The sequence below is a fragment of the Salvelinus sp. IW2-2015 genome, linkage group LG32 (genome assembly GCF_002910315.2).
Source record: "Salvelinus sp. IW2-2015 linkage group LG32, ASM291031v2, whole genome shotgun sequence".
In the NCBI taxonomy this organism is placed as follows: domain Eukaryota; kingdom Metazoa; phylum Chordata; class Actinopteri; order Salmoniformes; family Salmonidae; genus Salvelinus; species Salvelinus sp. IW2-2015.
In genome coordinates this window covers 21,540,086-21,562,793 of record NC_036871.1, presented here as the reverse complement: position 1 = coordinate 21,562,793, position 22,708 = coordinate 21,540,086, and the positions used below count along the sequence as shown (strand labels likewise).

The following is a 22,708-nucleotide window of genomic DNA, read 5'->3' as shown; positions in this document are numbered from 1 at the left end:
GCTGAGCTGACCTTTGGCTGCGGTGAGCATGGTGGAGGCCAGCTCACACTGCTGAGACTCCAGGTGGCCCAGGGTAAACCAGCGCGGGTAGCGGCTGGGCACCATGCTGATGCCATGGTGGGGGTGACCCAAGTCTCCCGAGGGACCAGTCGACTCTAACACAGGGAGCCTAGCGGACACACACACAGAGAGACAGGGAGTGATGAGATGAGTTATTATGATAAAGAAAAAGTTTCCTATTCAAAATTGAACTGAAAAAAGGTTTCCAAGGCTACAGCATTATTACACTGCCTCGTCCCATCTCAAGTCTGTATAGCTGCATTAGAGCTTTCTGAAACACACACCAGTCTGTATAGCTGCATTAGAGCCCCCCCCCCCATGTCTACATATGCACGAATGTGTGTACATCCGAGCTTGCACGTGTGTGCTTGTGTGCAGCCCTAAGCCCCGTGATGGATTTTGTATTAGCCAGGACCCTGAGGAGTCTCAGTAGAATAATCACACTGCAGTACAGATGGGGATTATTCAGTCATAGGGATTCATCATCCAGCCTCTCAATATATAGATACATGTAGAGGGAGGGAGCCCCCAGTGTCCGGTCTGGTGTGTGAAGTCACGAGCTCGGCTGGTCGGCTAATGCGTAGCAACCTAGCGGTGCCAAAAGCCCTGGTCTGCCCTAAAAAGCCTATATAAATGATGATCGCCAGAATGGCCCAAACAAATCATTTTGACGGCAGTTTTGGGCTCTAAAATATATTATTACGTTTGATGCCCATGGTGAAGTTTCTACAAATGGAGATATTTCATTAAATAGTGATCCATTCTGACTACTACATTTGTCGTCACACAAGACCACGTGCTGACACAGACCAATCACGGGCCAGGCAGGCTACGAGGAGGCCCCCGGTTGACTCCGGCAGGATTAAAACGACTACGTCGACCATGACTCTTTGCTAGTTACGATCAAATTCAAATCATTCCGACTTCGTGCGCCCTCTGGACTTTTCCATAGGAGTTCATGTGGATGACGTCAGCGCTATCACTATCTACTGGTTTAAATATCTATGACTCTGACACTGTGACGCAGCCAGATAGACGCATCACATTATGTTGACAATAAAACATGATACGTTTCTAAGTGTTAATAGTAAAATGGTGTGTTCTTTTTGTAATAGCTAAATGGTTTTGAATGCCGGAGACACATACAGGTGCTTGAAACAGAGCAATGAGCCTGAATAGGGTTGGATATGAATGTAGGTTGGGGGATCTTACCTCATGGCGCGCAGTGCTAGTTTGTAGGCCAGGTCTGTGTCATGGGGCAGCAGGGCTGAGAACAGGTACTTGGCAAAGGTGTGCATGGGAACGCTTTCCCTGTGGATGACTTCACCCAGGCCACTGAACGGACCACCTGAACACACAGAGAGTTGTCACTGTTTGATGTCACAAAGTACATCAGAATTGTCACTGTCATTCATATCTTGGAGTCCAGCCACACACACTTATGATTTGGCTCAGTTTTTGGTGAATATTCAAAGTATACCAGTATAAACAGCTAATGGCTCAAAGTAGAGCAGTGAATAAAAGCAATATTAGGTTATTCCTCTCCCAACCTGATGGGGGTGACAGAGCAGACAGGAAACCATACACTCACTGCCCATTGGGTATTAACCAAATCTCTCCTCCCTAGCAGCGACAGATGTCTGCTCTAGGATTACACAGCTAACATTCCCTAAAGCCCCAGATGGGGGAGGGCTATAGCATAGCTAGCATTAGGAAGCGGGAGAAAGGGGGTTAGACAGTGTTAAAAGGCCAGGGTTGAGACCCATTTTCAGCTGGGTGTTGCGAGGCAGGACCAGTGGAGGGGAGCCAGGTGGGAGAGAGGGATGGGATGGGACAGCTAAAGAGAAAGGGTGACATGAAAAGAGATAGAGGCAGGGAGAGGCGGAAGGAGAGAGAGAGGAAGGAAGAAATAGAGTGAGGCAGCAAGCAGGGCAGATAGAGAGAGGGATATGGAGGGTGAAAGAATAGAACGGGACAGCAAGGGAGGATAAGTTAGTCAAAGAGTGAGAGAGATTGAAGGCAACAGAGAAGCGATAGACAATGAAATGAGACGAGTAGAGGACAATAATATAACTAGCCTTCATACCTTCCAGTAGGAGGATAGCCTGTTTCCTCAGCGTCTGGACCAGCAGATCATCCAGTTCCATCTCCTGCAGCTTGGCCACGATCTGCTCCTCATTGCGACACACCTTGTCCTGGGCATAGAGGCCTTCAGGCATCACCCTCTGCTGCCCCATGCCCATCAGCGCCACCTCCAGGGCCAGTGCCAGGTAGGACTCCCCACCATCCGGGCAACCCCACACGGGCACATGATGGTACACAGGCGGCTTGGGCTCTCCAGAGTCTGAAGAGACAAAGAGAGGTTTTTAGTTTACACGGATGGTCATGGAAGTGAGCTTCATTCTACTAAACCTTTATTCAAACTTTTAGGTCAATTAGAACCAATTCTCAATTGCAACAATGATCTAGCGGGATGATGAGATATTGCTAGAAGCGAACACTAATCCAAAACGGCTGTCTGGTTTCACATTTGTTTTTGCCTGAAAGGTGCTGGGTGTGGAAAGCAGCTGCCACAGACAGGAACCTCTCTCTAGCTCCACATCTACAGGAACCTCTCTCTAGCTCCACATCTACAGGAACCTCTCTCTAGCTCCACATCTACAGGAACCTCTCTCTACTCACATCTACAGGAACTCTCTCTAGCTTTCCACATCTACAGGAACCTCTCTCTAGCTCCACATCTACAGGAACCTCTCTCTAGCTCCACATCTACAGGAACCTCTCTCTAGCTCCACATCTACAGGAATCTCTCTCTAGCTCCACATCTACAGGAACCTCTCTCTAGCTCCACTTCTCCCCCCCAGGCAGCTGTGGATGCCAGGCAGCACCAGAGGGAGAGGTGTCCCTGAGGTCCCAGAAAAACACTAACATCTGCTGACAGGAACTAAGATCCAACCCACGGCCAGCTTACGTTTAAATCCCCCTGGCAAATTATCCCTCCCCCCTACGACAATCCTGTTTATTAGAGAGGATATCAGTGATTTTCCCCTTCATGTCGCTGGATCAAAACAACCTCTAGTCACCAATGGAGAGTCCAGGAGCTTTTCAATAACACGCCGCTTTGTTGTCATACCTCTGGAAATATTTGACCTCTCGTACTACATGTAGGTCTGACCCATTTACGCTGTATATGTACTGTACCCCTCTACTTAAAAAAATATACAAACATGTTTTAGGCAACACTGGATAGATGCTATAGAACTTCTTTGTCCGTAGGAGTTGCTAACTAGATGTGAAGGAGGTTTGATATGAGTGGACGTAAGCCTTGGGCTTCTAGGTTTTTTGGCATGTGTTGTGTGAGGTCAGTGCCAAGGTGGATTTAACCATGTGGAATCCCGGGCGACCCGGGTTAGTTCTCATACGGCAACCACAGTAGTTAGCCTCCATGTTTCCCTCCCTCCACTGTTATGGCTCAGGCTCTGCTGGCCAGCTGCTTCTGCTGCTGCTGATGTGTAAAGACTGCGGACAGCTGCTCCCTGATTGGTCAGAATTCAAGTTAAGTCCTGCCTCCATACCAGATGTTTCCAGCTACTCACCAGAACCAAACAAAGGACTGTGATGATGACGGCCCTATAAGCCATAAACCACACACTTCCTCGCTCCCTCTCTTGGTCTCTCTAACACTCTCTCGCTCTCTCACTCTCTAACACTCACACACTCTCCCCACCCAAATCACCATACCACTCGCCAGGATTGTTCCGGCACACAATGCCTCCCTGTAGGTTTGTCACAATAGGCCGTATCAAATCCCTGCTCTCTGTTTGGCTGGGCTAAAGAATGTATGGAATGCAAATGTTGTTGGACTTGATCCATTTTCCACCACTGGGTAGGCTGGATGACCTTTCTGCAGCACAGCCATTCATCTCAGGGCTGCTTACAAGAGGACCATGAGGGGGGTTATAGACCAGGACTGGATTGAATGGGTGACTTTACAATCTGATGGCCTTGATTCGTTTTGGGACAACACGAGATGGTTGACTGATACAAAAAATAAAACATTTTGACCAGTTTGGTTTAAGTTGAGTGAAATGGTTGCTGGTTGCCTTGGCCAAATTGTATGTGACTGTACTGTATGGCTGATCAGTTATGGTTGCTGGACTGACACCATGTTGACCAGTTCGATTGAAGTAGAATGTAAACGTTGCCTGGGTAGGCCTGGGCCTGGCCAGATGCGTACCTCCAGTGTCCATAGCGTTGTCGTCCTCCACCCGGCAGGTCTCAGTGAGGGTGGTGAACAGACAGCCGATGGGATCCAGGGGGTGTCCCACCCAGCCCTCCAGGTTAGTAGTGCTGGTCATCCCCTTCTGGAGCAGCTCTGACACACACAGGAACAAGATCAGACCGCATCATACTATACATCTTATCACATGAACAAAAGTAGAACAGTATTCAGGTAGGGCAAGGATATTTTCCTAACCATATTAAAATGCAGGGCCCCAATAATAGGCTACACAACAAGATGACACCAACATACTGTACATTGTATTTTAAAACGCATTAATTCTGTTACGTATGGCCCAGAGGCTCACCTAATGAGAACAGTGAACTGTCTCCAGGCAGACAGGGGGCGCTACCTTTCTTTTGGTGCTTGTAGATGTCCAGCTGGCGGTGCTGCTGCAGCCGGAGGGTGTTGATGATGGCCACGCCCAACCGCAGTGCCTCGCGGGGGTAACCATGGGAACGCAGGGCATCGACCCGCGCGCACGCCGTGGGGACGTGATCTACGGCACAAATCCCATGACACGGGCTTAGCACAACACAATGTCCAGGCAGGCTGACAGGCAGGATGCAGCCTCAGCAGAAAGAAACCCACTACTCTGATACCCAGGCTTAAGTTGCATAATGAGGACAAATCTTCCCCCGGAACTTGCTTACTCCAGCTCCAGGATTCAGTGGAAGTGGAATTAAAGGAGGCTTAGAACACTAAACAGGGGTGGTGTTCAGAGAGGAACATTTGAGCCCCAAACCCAAGAACTGGCACTGAACAAACGGACCACTATCATGGCACAGAGCTTAAACTGCCGGGAGCTGGGCCTGTGTGTGAGGTTGTATGTGCGTGTGTCTGTGTATATGGTTTAAAAACATATACTGAGAGGGCCTTCCAGTACCATCTGGAATTGATATAACATCCAGTGCTAAGACTGTGTACTGTGCAGACCAGATTAAATCTGGTCGTGTAATTCTCACCTAGCCATAGAGGCAGGCCCTGGGGGTTGAAGAGCAGACTCTCTCCCTCTCTCTGGTAGGCTGGGGACATGTAGTAGTCACAGCTGATGATCCTCTGCAGGTGGCTGTCCTGCCAGTGGAGATCACAGGCCTCCATGGCCCGCTTGAACACTGTCCGTCTGGGTCGGGCCAGGGAGTCTGGAGGGGGACATACAGGGAGGGAGACAGAGCACAGTGCAAAAAAAATACCTTTTATTAGTCATATTTTGAGTTGAACTACTTTTACTAGAGACAACCAAATCAGAAGACAACAAAAACAGTGCATCAGAACCATGGTTTGGGACAGGGAAGGGATGTAGCTGTAACTCAAGTGGAAGTGTACAGGCCCAGTGTGAGTACTCTATGTGTAGGTATACCAGTGTGTGTTATTGCTACAGACTGCGACTGACCCTGGGCGAGGTTGCTCTGTGGTAGAGCGTTGGTAATGTTGGGCAACTCACTGCCGTAGTTGCCGTCCTCCAGGGGACAGATGTCCATGTCGCCCCACTTCTTCAGCTGCTTCAGCCAGCCGCTCTTCTCCTCGCTCTTACAGTGCGGGTTCAGCACGATGCACACCCACAGGGCACCTGGAAAATGACAAAGGTCAGGGGGCAAAGGTCAATGGGAGAATAACCATTGTTTGACTACCTGGATATGGAGAAGGAGCCATAACAGCAGTATATTATCCTATGTTAATGTATATTTGGGTATGGAGGAGTGAGGAGTCGAGGACCTATACAATACAGGAATCATATTTAATCCAGCATAGAGTCCTCCTATGCTAATATTGCACGTGAGCCATAAAAGTAATTTGTAACCCAGGTTGGACTGTATTAAAGTCTCATTTTTAAATCAAAAGGCCCAGGGTATATTGGGACATGTGACAGGTATTTAGTATAGCCTAAGGAATGTGAGTGGTAAACTAGTTTAGTTCCTTTCACTACCCCATCACCAGGTAATGCATGACCAGAATTCACCCCCTTCTGTTTGCTTCCTTTTAAACCCTCGTTTCACAGCACTTTGTTAGGGTGCTCACTCCTGATCACACTGACAGCTTCTGGCACTAACAGCCCGTTAGTGCAGCACGGTCGCTTTAAACCCTCCAACACCACCACCACCTTTGATTGGGCACTTTGGTGATCATGCTGACAGCCTGTGGCAGTCCTAGCCAATCAGAGAGCCCTGTCCTGTCGCTCCCCGGTAACTAAACATAACCCCTGAGCCGGGGTTTATCCTGCGGAGGAGAGGGGCACAGCAAACCTCTCTCTGCTTTACTGTTGCTCTCCAATGAACTTCCTCAGGATGTGTAGTGTGCAGTCATCGACCCCTTTAAAATGCCCCGATCAATACCAGGGAGGTTGAAAACCCCATTGATCCCAGCCCTTTTTCATGCAATCCCAATCGAGGTGAGTGCTTGGCCATGATGTATGCACTGCTGCACAGTCACCGACTGACCCACTGATGTGGCCACACGCATGGGGATTTAACGGGCAGGTCGCAGTGCACACACACACACACACACACACGAGAGAGATACCTCAGATCACATGTACCATGGTGGCTTTACAGTTAGGTAATAGTTACATAGCTGTGCTGATCGAAGTGGTGAGGCCACATTCCGTTTGGAATTGCTCTTTGAGTAGCAAGGTTTTCCAGCTGTGTTTCAGGACCTGCCAGTACCCACAGTGCTTTGGAAAAGGTTTTAAACGGAAGCAAATCAATAATATCCAAGCAGCAATAAGACAGTTGGTCAGTTACCATTTCTATAAATACCCTCTTCATAAGGCATTATGTATGCATGTATAGTCTTCTGCAATGCATTATAATGCAAAACATTGGGGCTAATAGCCGCTCATAATCATCTAGAACTGGGTTCTGTGTGATTTGGACCTCTACACTGTACATTTAAGAAAGTGAGAGGGACTTACCCAGTTCGTCCCATAGCTGCCGGCACTTGTCCGTCATGCCTGTCCCCTGCTGCCGCCACAGAGCGAGGCGAGGGTCGGCCATGAACTGTTCAGTGATTAGGGTCAACATCCTGGCACCGTTAGAGTCACGCATCCGCAGCATCTCCCGCACCTACAGAAAACATGAATTAATAGACAGTAATATACAGTGATATTTTTGTTTCTTTTACCCCCTTTTTCTCCCCAATTTCATGGTATCCAATTGGTAGTTAGAGTCTTGTCTCATCGCTGCAACTCCCGTACGGAGGCAAAGGTCGAGAGCCGTGCGTCCTCTGAAACACAACCCAGCCAAGTCACATTGCTTCTTGACACAATGCCCGCTTAACCCGGAAGCCAGCAGCACCAATGTGTCGGAGGAAACGTAGTATACCTGGCAACCGTGTCAGCGTGCAGTGCGCCCGGCCCGCCACAGGAGTCACTAGTGCGCGATGGGACAAGGACATCCCTGCCGGCCAAACCCTCCCCTAACCCGGACGATGCTGGGCCAAATGTGCGCCGCCCCATGGTTCTCCCGGTCGCGGCCGGCTGCTACAGAGCCTGGACTCAAACCCAGAATCTCTAGTGGCACAGCCAGCACTGCGATGCAGTGCCTCAGACCACTGTGCCACTCGGGAGGCCCCATCCGGGATTGATTTTGATACTGAATGTTCAGACAGAGACGGACAGACAGCCGTACCTTGGCGAACATGGAGTTGAGCTGCTTCCCAGAGCCATAGTACCCTCCCTGAGACAGGAACAGTTTGACCTGCTCCCTGACCTGCTCCTCGTCCAGGTGCCAGCAGTTGTCATCATCGATGCTGGCCCCTGCCGTGGGGTCCGGGGCCCCTGGGAAGACAAACAGAAAGACAATGTCAGACCAAAGAGTAAATTAAACACATAACCAGAAGCTAGGCTACAAAAACATGCCTTATATCAATCCCACCTCAAAACTAACCTCATAAGACATCAAACCAGGATTTTGTTAAATATTTGTCTAATTAAGCAAACACCTAAAGAACAGGAACAGAGGGTGAACCCTAGGTGTGTTGGCGTCCTATAGGTAACCCCAACACCCATTTGATCTGCCTAGAACTACCAACTGAAGTCCTGCCAAGGCACTGTTGCATCCGAACGTTCACATTCCACAATCAAAGCCCCAACTCATAGCATTGTCATGGGGGGCTCCCACTTCAACCCACTGACTCCCCACAGCAAACAACCTGGAAACTGGGAGATGGACTTCTTTGTTAAGAGGCTGGGGTTGGTAAATATTTAGAGAGTGATGTGGAGAGATGGCAGACTGCAGAGTTCCTCTGTTTTCCAGACTAGAAGGATAACAGGGGGGGGGGTGGATTCATGCCAAGCTAGAGTAGTTAGCAACGTTAGAACGTTGGCTCGGGGTCTGACTGACTTTCTTCATTTGACTCTTTTTCAGATTTTCAGAAATGCAAAGCACCAACAGGCTGGGAGACTCAGACATCAAACAGGCTGTTTGAAGCCTCGGAGTCCTCGCTGCTGCTTTTGGTACTGCAAATCAGGGCTCTGCCAGACTGGGCCCACCTTGCTGTTCAAGCCCACCAGAGGATGATTGGGGTAGAAACTAAGGAGTGTAAGGGATTGGCAGAGGCTCTGGGTGAAGCACAATATGTGGCCATCTTGTGACTTGTAGGTCCTATAAGCTCTGAGACCCTGGCGTTCCAGGTCTACACACCGGTGCTAAATGTGAACAAACTGGTCACCAAAACGTGAACAGAGGGACCTTATGTTATGTCCAACAACATGTGTCTTTCTTACCGTGGACCTGGTTGATCTCAGAGTTGGATGAGAGGATCTCGTCGGCCAGTTTCTGGGCGGTGGGCAGCACCTCTGTGTGGTGGGCTGTGATGAGGTACTGCACCAGCTTCTGTAGCTGGTCTCTGTTCATCTGGAACAGGGTCTCTGAGATGGGCAGCCGCAGCTTGACCTGCTCTGGCTTCCTGATGCGGTACAGGGACAGGGCCACCACGTGGGCGCAGTAGAAGATGTCGCGGTTACCGCAGCCGCAGGTGACCGAGGTGATCTTGCAGCGGTCGAAGCTGATGGCCACCTTGTGGGTGACCTCAGGCTCCGACTGGGAGGCGGGCTCCATGACCGTGCCACTGAGGTGGAAACCTGGAGAGACAGAGAGAGAAGACTGGTGTCAGCAGACTTGATCAACATTTAAATGACAGCTGTGATTTCACACCTTCCCCTTTAGTTCAGATGAAGGACAGTTGTGACTCAGTACCCTAAAAAAAAGTCACATGAGCAATGAAGGAGTTATCAAACCTGTCTGGCAACGTACCCACAAAAACCCATAGAAAGCATCCTGCGTAGCACTATGTGATAGTTAACCTTTACAAAGAGAGCACCAATGGGAAAAAAACAATCTACCCCAAAGCACTCTGGGATTGAGGTAGCAGTATCACAATCAGTTCACGGGAAGGTAGAAGTTCAAGCTACGTAACACAATGGTCTTAGAATAATAAAAACAGTGTGGGCAGGTTACAGTTCATAAAGGGACTCGAAAAGAAACGTTGGATTATCTTATCAGTTAACTACAAAAAGGGAGTAGATAAGATAGTGAAGTAGAAAGCTGATACAGTAAAATACGTCTGGACCACATGAAACAGCTTTCAAAAGGAAATGCTCCTGCCTGCTAGCTGGTGACATATTTGTGGCTTGAAGTCAGTCATTCGGTCTGTGAGGGCCAAAGGGAGGGGAGAAAGGGAGCGCATGCAGCAGGGGGATGGGAAGGGGAAGTGTGTGTCTGATAGAAAGTCTGGCAGCTCACTTTGACTGGTAAATTATTAATGATGGAGGGAGGCCCAGAGAGGGGGCTGGGAGAACAGAGATGGATTACTAGATCACAGTACCACACTAAACCATAGCAACCAGGCCTGCTACAGTCACACACACACTTCAGGGGTATGTTCTGACCTTAAACACACTCTACTCATTTCATTTCTATGCTCACTGGCTGCATGGCTATGGTAACATACATGACTACCCATAGTACACACAGGACAGAGGGTACACTACACACACCATTGATGATTTTATATATATATATAACTTAGTGAGCTCAGCAAGTCGAGGCTTAGCTAATTAACGCCAAATGGGTTTCTGTCTGTCTGGCTTCAGAAGATCACTGCTATCATAGCGAGTGAACTGTAACAGACCTGGAATGGCTAACACACACAAACACACACACACAAACACAATTCATTCTAGGGTTAGAGTAGTGAGACAGGGGTGCCTAATAAGCATGAGTAAAGCCTGCCGTTCTCTTGCCAAATCCCACAAAAGGCTTTTCCAGACGAGTTCTTCTGAGAAACTAGCCCCCCTCTTACCCAGTTCTTTTTTTCTTCTCCGGGGAAGAAACGTCCAATTTACTGCCAAGCCCTTTCAGGCAGAGCCAAAACCACAGGCCCATCTGATTAAGGGGAGTTTATGGTGATGTCTGTTTTCATTTTGATAAAAGAAAAGGAAAGCAAAGGGGCTACCCCTATGTGTTGCAAATTACTCGCAGCACAATGCAGAGTTCAAAGTGAATTTGGTGAAAGACAACGATGCATTGAAACTTCCCGGCGGAGAAAATGGCGGACTTGTGTTTACCGCGTACATTTTTCTTCGAGGCATCAGCAACCAAATCTTGTACTGTACAAGTATGCTCTTGTCTATTTCCAAGGCAGTCTTGTAAAATTGGTGCCGTATATCAGTGTGACAGAAACAAGGGAACAAAGTAGTGAACTAGTAAGATGTGGGACACTATTCTTTCTGATACGCAGATGAATAGACACAACTGGAGAATGACAGTTCTCCAGTTGTAAGGATTTGAGTTATTTCACAGCAGACCTACAGCACGTATGTCATAACCTTAACCTACCTAATAATATTAGAAACCTATGCTAAAACATTCCAACAATCCTAATGAACCCACCAGAGACTAAGGGGAAAAACTAGTCATCTCTGTTACTAACAGGACTTTGCTCTCCTCATGTCACCCCTCATGTCAACTCCGTTACTGCTCATCACCATGCTCCTCTATGGCAGCTCTGTTTGATGTAACAGTGAGCAATCGGAGTGGACAACACAGAGAAGCGAGAGGTGACGACTAATGCGTTTTAATTCTCGGTCTTACAGCTCTGAAGAGATGGGATCTAGTTCCCAGAGAGCTGATGAGAGGAAAGAACCTCTGCACTGAAAGGTTTTGTTTACAGAACAAATGTGATCTTATGAATTGAAACACGTACATGGAATACTGCTGACGGCCATCACTGTCTTTGGCAGTTGCACAAGAAGAGACGTGCATGGGGTTCAGAATCATATCAAGAGGTCTCTTTAACTAGGAAAAAAAAACAAGGCCTGACAACTATAAGTAGAGTACCGCTACAATGTTCCACCTATGCAGGTCTTCTACAGAGTCATTAGTTAGACCCAGAGGCCTCTCTCACCTCTGTGGTCAGTCAGTGTATGCAGAGTGGGTGCAGACTGCAGTAAGGGGCCTGTGCTGGGGGTGATGATTAGGAGGCCCCATCTCTGTTCTGCAGTGTGTCTGAATCTGACAGTTGCTGCAGTGCCACAGCCTGCTGCTGGGGGGTTATGAGGGGCAGGTAGGGTGGCTCCTCATCTCCTTTCACACTTCTCCCTTCAGTAGAGAGCCAGGCATCTGTCGCTGATGGACGTGAAGGGTCCTCCTCGCCTTTCAGCCAGGGGCTCCCGTTTCAACCCAGCCACCCCAACCCCCGCCCCCTCGGCTCGTCTTTTGTTGGCCGGCCACGATGCTGAATGTGATCCTGCCGTCCCTTTCCGCTGCTCTTTTCTTCATGGTCCTTCTCTAGAAGCTCAGAGAAATGGAATCCCCCTCTTCTTTCAATCCTCCTTCCTTCTGCACTGTGTGTATGTGTACTTCCTGTACCTGGCCCAGACCTTGTAAACACTGATGCTCTTCTAGATGAGGTGTGTGTGTGTATGTGTATGTGTATGTGTGTGTGTGTGTGTGTGTGTGTGTGTGTGTGGCCTGAGGAGGAGGGTCTGGGCATCGTCAGCAAAAGGAGTGTAGGTGACAGTTCAGTCACAAGGCAAGACACTGCTGCTGCATCAGTCAGTCAGTCAGTCAGTCAGGGAGTAGTAATCAACACACTGCCACTGCTAATATGGGTCAGACTGTCACTCCGCAGCAACTATCAATTGGCTCCTTGAAGAGTCCCAAGCAGGATGCCATGGCCAGCCAGGCATAGAAGAGGACAGCTGATTTTGGAGGTTGGGGAGGGCGGACGAGGAGCAGGAAGAGGTGAGGGGGAGGAGGGACCATGTGCCAAATTGTTTAACGTATACAAGCTTGTGCGGGCCGGACCAAAACAGCACGGAGAGAGAAGTGGCTATAGAAAAACAGGTGAGGCCTGCGTCAGAGACCGGGCCAGGGGTAGCAGAGTGCAGATGAATTAGCGTGGCACCCGCCCTAGTCACTGCAGCACTAACTACAGTAAGAGGCTCTTGGCACTGCAGTGTAAATCACCAGCTCCCTGAACCTCCCTTTTCTCTTTTCCAGAACACTACTGGGGCTGTGATATCACACGATAGACGTCCCTAACCTTCTCACCACACTGGCTTTGTTCATTATGACAGCGATATGCAAAACCATCACAGCAACACAGTTAGATATAGCATTTTTTATCTTTGGTTATTCGGTACTGTTGTAATCGAGGGGCTGGGTGGGTAAAGCTCCTAAACAGATAAATTAATGTATGGTTCTGGGAGCGCTGCCAGCCCCACAAAGCTGATTTGATCCTGAGCAGAAGCACATGGCTGTCTGCCCTGGGGAAGAGCTGTGAGGTGGGGGAGGAGCTTGTAGGATGCAGCCTGCATGGATGCTACATGAACAATATGACTGAGCCAGGGGAGGGAGGGGGTTCCTTTCATGAATCTTACTCTACACTTTATACTATCCATCCATCCATCTCAAGCGACTTGTTTTAAGCCTCTATAGGTAAAACGAGTCCTGATATGTCTGAGTAGGAGCTAGGCGGAGTTAGGCAGTAAGACATTGAGACGTCGGAGATCAGCTCATTGATCCGTATGCTGCAGTGTCTAATAGTCATAATTAATCTGAGGGGATGCTGCTACTGCAGCTCCCTCAGCCTGGGCTAGCCTGGGCTTTTAGACTCATCCACCAACCATCTGTCTACTGCAGCTCCCTCAGCCTGGGCTAGCCTGGGCTTTGAACGGATCCATTCCAACCATCTGTCTACTGCAGCTCCCTCAGCCTGGGCTAGCCTGGGCTTTTAGACTCATCCACCAACATCTGTCTACTGCAGCTCCCTCAGCCTGGGCTAGCCTGGGCTTTTAGACTCATCCACCAACCATCTGTCTACTGCAGCTCCCTCAGCCTGGGCTAGCCTGCGCTTTTAGACTCATCCACCAACCATCTGTCTACTGCAGCTCCTCAGCCTGGGTAGCCTGGGCTTTTAGACTCATCCACCAACCATCTGTCTACTGCAGCTCCCTCAGCTGGGCTAGCCTGGGCTTTTAGAACATCCACCAACCATCTGTCTACTGCAGCTCCCTCAGCCTGGGCTAGCTGGGCTTTTAGACCATCCACCAACCATCTGTCTACTGCAGCTCTCAGCCTGGGCTAGCCTGGGCTTTTAGACTCATCACCAACCATCTGTTCTACTGCAGCTCCCTCAGCCTGGGCTAGCCTGCGCTTTTAGACTCATCCACCAACCATCTGTCTACTGCAGCTCCCTCAGCCTGGGCTAGCCTGGGCTTTTAGACTCATCCACCAACCATCTGTCTACTGCAGTCCCTCAGCCTGGGCTAGCCTGGCTTTTAGACTCATCCACAACCTATCTGTCTACTGCATCCCTCAGCCTGGGCTAGCCTGGGCTTTTAGACTCATCCACCAACATCTGTCTACTGCAGCTCCCTCAGCCTGGGCTAGCCTGGGCTTTTAGACTCATCCACCAACCACCTGTCTACTGCAGCTCCCTCAGCCTGGGCTAGCCTGGCTTTTAGACTCATCCGCAACATCTGTCTACTGCAGCTCCCTCAGCCTGGGCTAGCCTGGGCTTTTAGACTCATCCACCAACCATCTGTCTACTGCAGCGATGGCTGCTCGCTGGATGCAGCGGTGAGGTTATACGCGTAGGCCTTCCATAGCAGGTGAGCGAGGAAGGGAACGAAAGAGATGAGGGAGAGAGAGAACCCCCTCGTTTGTATATATTAAGGATCCTCATCAGCTGCTGCCAAGTCAACTCTTCCTGGGGTCCAAACAAATGAAGGCAAAAACAAAAACAATAAAACAGTAGATAACATTATTACACCACAATCTAACATACAACATTTGTAATACGACCATTCATATGTGTGCTCCCTCCCTCACCGCTCCACTCACTGGGTCTGCACCATCTGCCACTCCGCCGGCCCTCCCACGCGGGACCCGCCAACCAATCAGAGGGCAGTCCCTCCCCACTCTTAAACCATTAACCTCTAATCAGCCGTGGAGGCTGAGCTGGAGATCTATATGGCAAGCAGGCAGGCAGACAGGGAGCTGGGGCAGGGCCAACAGCACACACAGTACAGCCTAGGACCCCCCTCTCTCTACCCAGCCTACCCCAGCCCCAGCCCAGCTTACCCCAGCCCACCTTCCATCTGTTCCAGCAGCAAGGAGGTTAACACAGCCACCCCTGCCCCCCACCAGTCCATCTCCACATAACACGCATGTATATGTACATTCAGCATCACACAAGGCCCCGGCTCCGCTGATCAGATAAAGGCCTGATTGATTCATTTGTGATTTCCCAACAGCACCATCATGGCCCCAGCACTGGGAACCATGTGGGTAATGCTCTACTGGAAGTGAAGATGGCGTGTGTGTGTTTTATGATCATGTTTTGTAATTGAAGTATTTTGTGATGATGTGTGTGTTTGTATTGTGCAGGGCTCATTGGGAAAAGAAGAGAGACTTGGTCTCAATGGCACCCTGTTCAAATAAAAGGTTAATATAAAACTTTTGTCATGATCACATTCAATTTATTTCTGATTCGCTGCAATTATATGGCATGGAACAGAGGAGGGAAAAATGTTTCATCAACTCCCATTCACTGGGCGTCCCTTAAAACACAGGCACCGACGTCTATGGAAATCTAAGATAAGATGCCTCAGCCAATTTCCAATTACCTTGTGATGTGTATTAAGCTTGTAGGCTAGTCGTTGTGTTGGTAGCATTAGCTAGCAACGCATCACAGTGGAAGATCAGAACAATCGTTCAGCACCTGATGCCAACCAGACCTGGCTGAAGTCTATTCTACTGCTGATCATTCATAGATGCAGGCAGGAGAGAAGTCTTAGAGGAAGAGAGAAATATGAGAGCTAGAGGGAGGCAGGCAGCCTAGTGGTTAGAGGCAGGTAGCCTAGTGGTTAGAGGCAGGCAGCCTAGTGGTTAGAGGCAGGTAGCCTACTGGTTAGAGGCAGGTAGCCTAGCGGTTAGGGATGGTAGATCCTAGCGGTTAGAGCAGCGTAGACCTAGCGGTTAGAGGCAGGTAGCCTAGCGGTTAGAGCGTTGGACTTGTAAACGAAAGGTTGCAAGATCGAATCACTGAGCTGACAAGGTAGAAATCTGTCGTTCTGCCCCTGAACAAGGCAGTTAACCCACTGTTCCCTAGGCCGCAATTGAAAATAAGAACTTGTTCTTAACTGACTTGCTTAGTTAAATAAAGGTAATTTTTCTTTCTTTTTTTATAAAAAAAGAGCAAGCGAAGTTCAAGGTCTTCATGCCTGCCATACAAAATGCAGAGTCGAGAAAGCATATATTCAAACCCCTTTCCCCAACCAAGTTAAGACATTGTAGTGGGGCAACAACAGTGAAGGTTCCTTGTGTGTTGGGGGTAAATTTAATTCCCCTTGAATGGCGCTGTGCAATCAGAGAGCAAAAGGGGGAAAAAATTTCAGTTTATCCAATGTTCCTCGGAAACAAACACCTGGGTTGTTCCAATCAATGCACAGTACAGCACTTCCAGGGCCTTGGTGGTGTGTACAGAAAGCTGGCCAGCCTTCTCCTCCTCCTGTGTGTGTGTGAGCAAACCTCTTACCCAAGGCCAAAATAAATAAAAAAGATAGAGATCTGGTGTTTTGCAGCCTTTGTTTGCGTACCTCGCATTGTGCCTTGGCCTTGTGTGTGGAGGGACGGAGCCGCGGTCAGCTGAGGGGCAGCTAGGGTGCAGATGAGAAGCTGACAGCTCCCAAAAGGTCACAAAGCTGCATTTATCCCCCAATTACTGATAGATCAGGCCAGCTCAGCCCCTCAACACTACCCTGCCACGATGCTCATGTCAACCGCCTCTAGTCTCTCCAATCTCTACAGAATGGCCCCTAAAGCACCCATCTAACGCTGGATTGCTCATCTTTTAAGGCACGTTGGCCTTCTGTCATGCATTCCCTTAAAATGTAAGGATTCCTGTTTACTACGCAAGCACGCACGAAACCATCTGCCGCCATCTTGTTGTGATTGACAAGGAGCAGTCAGAGCGGCACAATGCCTCTTTTGAGGCGTGTTTGTTCTTGAAGCACGGTCTGCAGAGCTAGATAACTGAGTAAGAGGCTTATATTTCATAAAACTCACAAAAGCAAAACATTGCCATCAACGATGTGAAAATGTGCAAAGAATGGCAAGTGACTAAAGACAGAAACAGGCTCTGAAGTTAACATTTGTTCTGTTGACAAAGCAAAACATTTGTTGCGCAAATACACAGAGCAAAAAAACGTAATGAACACCTTCCTAACATTGAGTTGCACCCCCCCCCTGTCGAAGGCTTTCAGAACAGCCTCAACTTTTCGGGGCATAGACTCTACAAGGTGTCGAAAGCCTTCGACAGGGATGCTGGCCCATGTTGACTCCAATGCTTCCCACAGTTGTGTCAAGTTGGCTGGATGTGCGTTGGGTGGTGGACCATTCTTGAAAAACCCAGCAGCGTTGCAGTTCTTGACACTCAAACCGGTGCGCCTGGCACCTACTACCATACCCTGTTCAAAGACACTTGAGTATTTTGTCTTGCCTATTCACCCTCTGAGTGGCACACATACACAATCTATGTCTCAATGGTCTCATGGCTGAAAAATAATTATTTAACCCGTCTCCTCTACACTGATTGAAGTGGATTGAACATCAATAAGGGATCATAGTTTTCACCTGGTCAGTGTATGTCATGGAAAGAACTGGTGTTTCTAATGTTTTGTACGCTCAGTTTTATCATCTCCATTTCTAACAAAAGTTAGTTACCTTGAGTTGTAAACCAATCTCAGATGGAAACAAACAGAAGTAAACTTCAAGGAAGGACAAGAACCTTATAAGAAGCTTAGAAAGTCTAAATATACCGGGAGATTGTCGAGACTCCAACCTCATCCTCACCCCACCTCACACGCCAAAACATTTCTCTCGCACAACAACGGCCATAATGACACGGCAGTTAAGAACAAATGTACGACTGAGGTGAGATGACATCTCCATTGGTCCAATAACAAGCTAGCAATCTCCGATCCGCAATTGGGCTTCTGGTCGAATTCATAAAATGCTCATCAAGCCAAGCATAGCATACGGACAATGACAAAACCAGAGGGCCTGAAAACAAAGGATGGAGCTCGATGTGAAGCTTTGTCTTGCATGCATTATGATGCTGCCTGGGACCTTGAAGGTGAGTTGTGTTCTGTAAAGACAGGCTTCAGATCAGCAGAAGCGAGGCAATGTAATGGCGGCATCTCTAATTACCACTCCTACCCTTATTCCCCCTCCAACTCAAACCCCTCCATTGTCTGCCCCCTTCTCTAGGCCGTCTTCTTTCACCCCTCCCTTCCTTTCTTTCAGGGGACTGCCTTGCCTTGTGAGCTGGCACGCACCCTGAAAAAAGCCCAATGATGCGCTCGCTCCCCGCTCCCCTCCACATGCACACAGTGCAGTCTTAATCTCACTGTGACCTGCTTTATTCCCCCTGCACCGGCTGCCCACTGGGCCCGGGATTCACAGGGACCCTTTGTTCTCGCCGGGTCTGTCTAGGCCTCAGGCAGAGGCCTGGCCTGCCATTGTTGCCCACAAAGCCTAAACAGCGGTTAGCAGGCGTCAGCTTGGAAGCAGGGCCCTGGAAACCACTGCTGCTGCCACTGAGATGCTGCATAGCAAAGAAAGAGAAGGAGGAGGAAGAAGAACAGAAATAAGATTTGAGGTGCCAAAGGACATTGATGGCGCTCGGAACACAATCCCCCACGGTTACCTAGCACTGCGGTGAAACATTCCAACAGTAATTCCGCAGTCACTAAACCGACCTTACATCTTGTTGGTATGACGCCAGATTCGGTAAGTGAAATATCAGTCTCTTCGGCAGAAAACACGGAGTCCACAATGTAAAAATGAGAACAGCGAACTTGTCTCTGTTGTCAGTTTATTTTAGAGTCCAAAAAACAAGTCAGCTCAATAACCTGGGGGACACCAGCTCATTCAGGCCCGCACCAAATAATGTCAAGCGTTCACACATGCGCATGCAGCCAGAATAAAAGGCTCAGTAAACAATACCACAATGCACTTTGGCTCTGCTATGTTTACAAAGAAAAGGCCCAATCCCTAGACAGCCATGATTCATTCACATGGCCCTGACACTCTGAAAAGAGCAGCTCACCAGTGACAGCCCCTCTAAGGCAAGCGCTGAGAGACACATAAAGCCAGCCCACTCAATGGACCCACATTCTAAAGTACCAAATTCCATCCAGACAGAGGGACGGCCATTAGTAGAAACTAGCCTGCATGGAGACAGAATTCTCTGTCTACCTTTGTGTCCATCTACAAAGTCCTGTGGAATCTTTCCTTCAATTTCCCCATTTTCATACTGACCCAACATTCAGAAAACATTGTGAACCAAAGTCCATGAGACATGGATGAGGAACCTTACAACACCCACAGAGCGCGTGAGCCTGAGCCATGACACGAGTGTTGGGTGGTATGTTGTCTAGGTTCTGCTTACTCTTTCGTTCTCTGTACTCCTTTCCACATAGGGCGCCTCTGCTTTGTAGGCGGTCTATGGGTAAATAGAGGCTTTCCATGGCACTCCATTCACGGCAGACAGAGGCATCAGGGGTGGCAGACCGAGAGTCAGGGGGTGGTGTGCATTCAGTGCCCATTAGGCTGCGATGCCTGTATTGATAGGCACACCCCAAAAAACAATAGGCCAGTGGAGAAAGACAACTTCAGACTAAACCAACAATAATGCAAGCTTTACATTCTGGATGTATAGACAATGGGTGCCAGTAAAAACAAGCATGGCCAGTGTTGAAATCCAAGAGCTGAGCAGTGTGTATCATGCTGCAGTGTGGGAGAGGGAGGGAGGGAGGGTGGAGTTGAGGGAGGGAGGGAGGCTGAAACATCATTAGAAAAGCTAGAACAAGTGCCTTTTATCATTTGAGTAATTCAAATATGCACTGCACTATACACATCCAGCACCTACCATTCTCCATTCTCTCCACCCGTACTCCAATGTACACAAAAGTATGTGGACACCCCTTCAAATTAGTGGATTTGGCTATTATTTCAGCCACGCCCATTGCTGACAGGGGTATAAAATTAGACACACATTGGCAGTAGAATGGCATGTACTGAAGAGCTCAGTGAGTGTCAAAGTGGTACAGTCAAAGAATGTCACCTTTCCAACAAGTCAGTTCGGCAACTTTCTGCCCTGCTAGAGATGCTCCGGTCAACTGTAAGTGGTGTTATTGTGAAGTGGAAATGTCTAGGAGCAACAACGGCTCAGCAGTGAAATGGTAGGCCACACAAGCTCACAGAACAGGGCTGCTGAGGGCTGAAGTGCTTAGCACATAAAAATCATCTGTTCTCTATTGCAACACTCACTACCGAGTTCCAAACTGCCTCTGGAAGCAACGTCAGCACAAGAACTGTTTGTCGGGAGCTTCGTGAAAGGGGTTTCCATGGCCGAGCAGCTGCATACAAGCCTAAGATCACCATGCGCAATAACAAGCGTCGGCTGGAGTGGTGTAAAGCTGGACTCTGGAGCAATGGAAACACGTTCTCTGGAGTGATAAATCACACTTCACCGTCTGGCAGTCCAACGGACAAATCTGGGTTTTCAGGGATGCCAGGAGAACGCTACCTGCCCCAATGTATAGTGCCAACTGAAGGTTGGGGGAGGAGGAATAATGGTCTAGGGCTGTTTTTCATGGTTTAGGCGATTCTGTGCTTCCAACTTTGTGGCAACAGTTTGGGGAAAGCCCTTTCCTGTTTCAGCATGACAATGCCTCCGTGTACAAAGCGAGGTCCATACAGAAATGGTTTGTCAAGATCAATGTGGAAGAACTTGACTGGCCTGCACAGAACCCTGACCTCATTCCCATCCAACACCTTTGAGATGAATTGGAACGCCGACTGCAAGCCAGGCCTAATCACCCAACATCAGTGCAGTGGTGGAAAAAGTACCCAACTGTCATACTTCAGTAAAAGTAAAGACACCTTCATAGAAAATGCCTCAAGTTAAAGTCACCAAGAAAAACACTACTAAAGTATTTGGTTTTAAATATACTTAAGTATCAAAAGTAAAAAATAATTTCAAATCGCTTATAATAAGAAGATCAGACAGCACAATGTTATTTTTTTTACTGATAGTCAAATTAAAGTATTTTGTGTTCAGAGAGTCCTCCAGATCAGAGGCAGTAGGGTGACCAGGGACGTTTTCTTTCCTGTCCTGCTAAGCATTGAAAATTGAACTTTTGGTGCTTTTGGGTGTCAGGGAAAAATGTATGGAGTAAAAAGTACATCATTTTGTTTAGAAATGTAGTGAAGTAAAACTAGCCAAAAATATAAATAGAAAAGATACCTCTTTTCTTTTTCTTTTTTTTAACGTATTTTTACGCCACTGCATCAGTGCACGACCTCACTAATGCTCTTGTGGCTGAATGGAAGCAAGTTCCAGCAGCAATGTTCCAACATCTAGTGGAAAGCCTTCCCAGAAGAGTGGAGGCTGTTCTAGCAGCAAAGGGGGGACCAACTCCATATTAATGTCCATACTTTTAGCCATGTAGTGTATCTCATTTAAACTGTACGTGAAGAGAATGGACATTGATACAAGTGCTTTAAAAATGGCCTTTGGCTTCATCCAGCAGGAGCGTTTGAGGAGCTTTTGGACCAGCCGCAGCCTTCTCTCACAAAGAGAGCTTGATTAATAAGCATGGCTCCTTTTCCGGAGAGCAACAGAAAGGAAAAAGCCGTCTGAAAGGCACTTAAAGACAAATTATGTAGATTTAAAACACTGCCTTGGTCACCAGGGATGCTGGGGTGAATATTCATAAAGTAGCACTCCAGACTGGTTAAATAGCCTCGCCTACCAGAGGACACCGCACAGAGAGACAGCCAACCAAACAACTCCTCTGAGTTGGCTTGAACCCGCCTCCTCTCCACTGAATAATTAAATAGACAGAATGGCAGGAGAAAAGTTTGTCTCTTTAGCATGTAATAACCTCCTGTGCTTAAAGACCCATAGCGATCATACTGCAGTGGATGGAGATGTTTTCCAGCCAGTGTCACACAGACATAATCTAACCCCAAAGGAAGTGGCATCAGAAACGCTGAGGACTTTCATGTTATTGAAAGGTTAGGCTATTACTAGTCCTCATCCTCTTTTTTTAAATACTTAAGCTGTCTGAGGACTAGTAACTAGCAATAACCTTCACTAGCAGGCAGTAGCAATGTGGTTTCCTTCCGGTGCCTTAAACCACAGTGGCTCATCTCATCAACATGGCTTAGTTACAATACAGGCTGTTGGGTTCACCTCCTCCCAGATCCCTCCTTCCCTCCTCACATCAAGGTCGTTGCCATCACAAAAAGACAGTGAACGCTAACAACAATGTTTGCCGTGGACTGAATACTGAGCATGGTAAAACAAAAGCATGGGCAAGCGCCAGCTGGACCCGCCTGACCTGGCACACGTCACTGTCCGTCCTTGATTGAGTTAGCTGGGCAATACAGCAACAACTCTCCAGGTACATAAAAGCCTGCCTTCAAAAGGGTCCTCACTCAAATAAACCTTTTCTTATTTTCCTTTCTTGTGAGAAGTGAGGATGTTTTTCAATTATACATTTTTTTTTCTTTACCCAAGTGAATGAATAGGAGGAAGTCAAAACAAAGGCTTTCGTCTGGGGTCTGGGCTGACTAGCTGGCCCTTTGTTAAAAATGTATGTTTTTAAACCTCAGACTAGGACCTGGCCGGCAGTTAGCCAAACACTGGCCTCTCCAGTAAACACAACAAAACACAGCTAATAGTACTACACACTACTACCAGCACCAGGCAATTAAACGCACCACACACACACACAGTAGAGTACTATGCTCACGAATGTGGTCGTGAATGTAGATTATGAAACAACTT

The 22,708-nt window shown here is 48.2% G+C and overlaps 1 protein-coding gene across 3 annotated transcripts in view; it reads right to left on the bottom strand.

The window, feature by feature from the left end:
* Nucleotides 1-22,708, bottom strand: part of LOC111956477 (zinc finger SWIM domain-containing protein 5) — a 57,710-nt gene that overhangs the window by 4,319 nt on the left and 30,683 nt on the right. Inside the window, exons 2-11 of one of the 3 annotated variants that reach the window (XM_023976916.2) lie at nucleotides 9,066-9,422; nucleotides 7,969-8,117; nucleotides 7,254-7,404; nucleotides 5,736-5,912; nucleotides 5,308-5,484; nucleotides 4,650-4,841; nucleotides 4,298-4,435; nucleotides 2,147-2,404; nucleotides 1,273-1,408; nucleotides 12-169 (exon numbers count right to left, since the gene is read on the bottom strand). In XM_023976916.2, coding sequence (XP_023832684.1) covers nucleotides 12-169; nucleotides 1,273-1,408; nucleotides 2,147-2,404; nucleotides 4,298-4,435; nucleotides 4,650-4,841; nucleotides 5,308-5,484; nucleotides 5,736-5,912; nucleotides 7,254-7,404; nucleotides 7,969-8,117; nucleotides 9,066-9,422 — 1,893 coding nt within the window. The remainder of the gene's footprint in view (nucleotides 1-11; nucleotides 170-1,272; nucleotides 1,409-2,146; nucleotides 2,405-4,297; nucleotides 4,436-4,649; nucleotides 4,842-5,307; nucleotides 5,485-5,735; nucleotides 5,913-7,253; nucleotides 7,405-7,968; nucleotides 8,118-9,065; nucleotides 9,423-22,708) is intronic. The other 2 variants (XM_023976917.2, XM_023976918.2) reach the window with 2 other exon arrangements.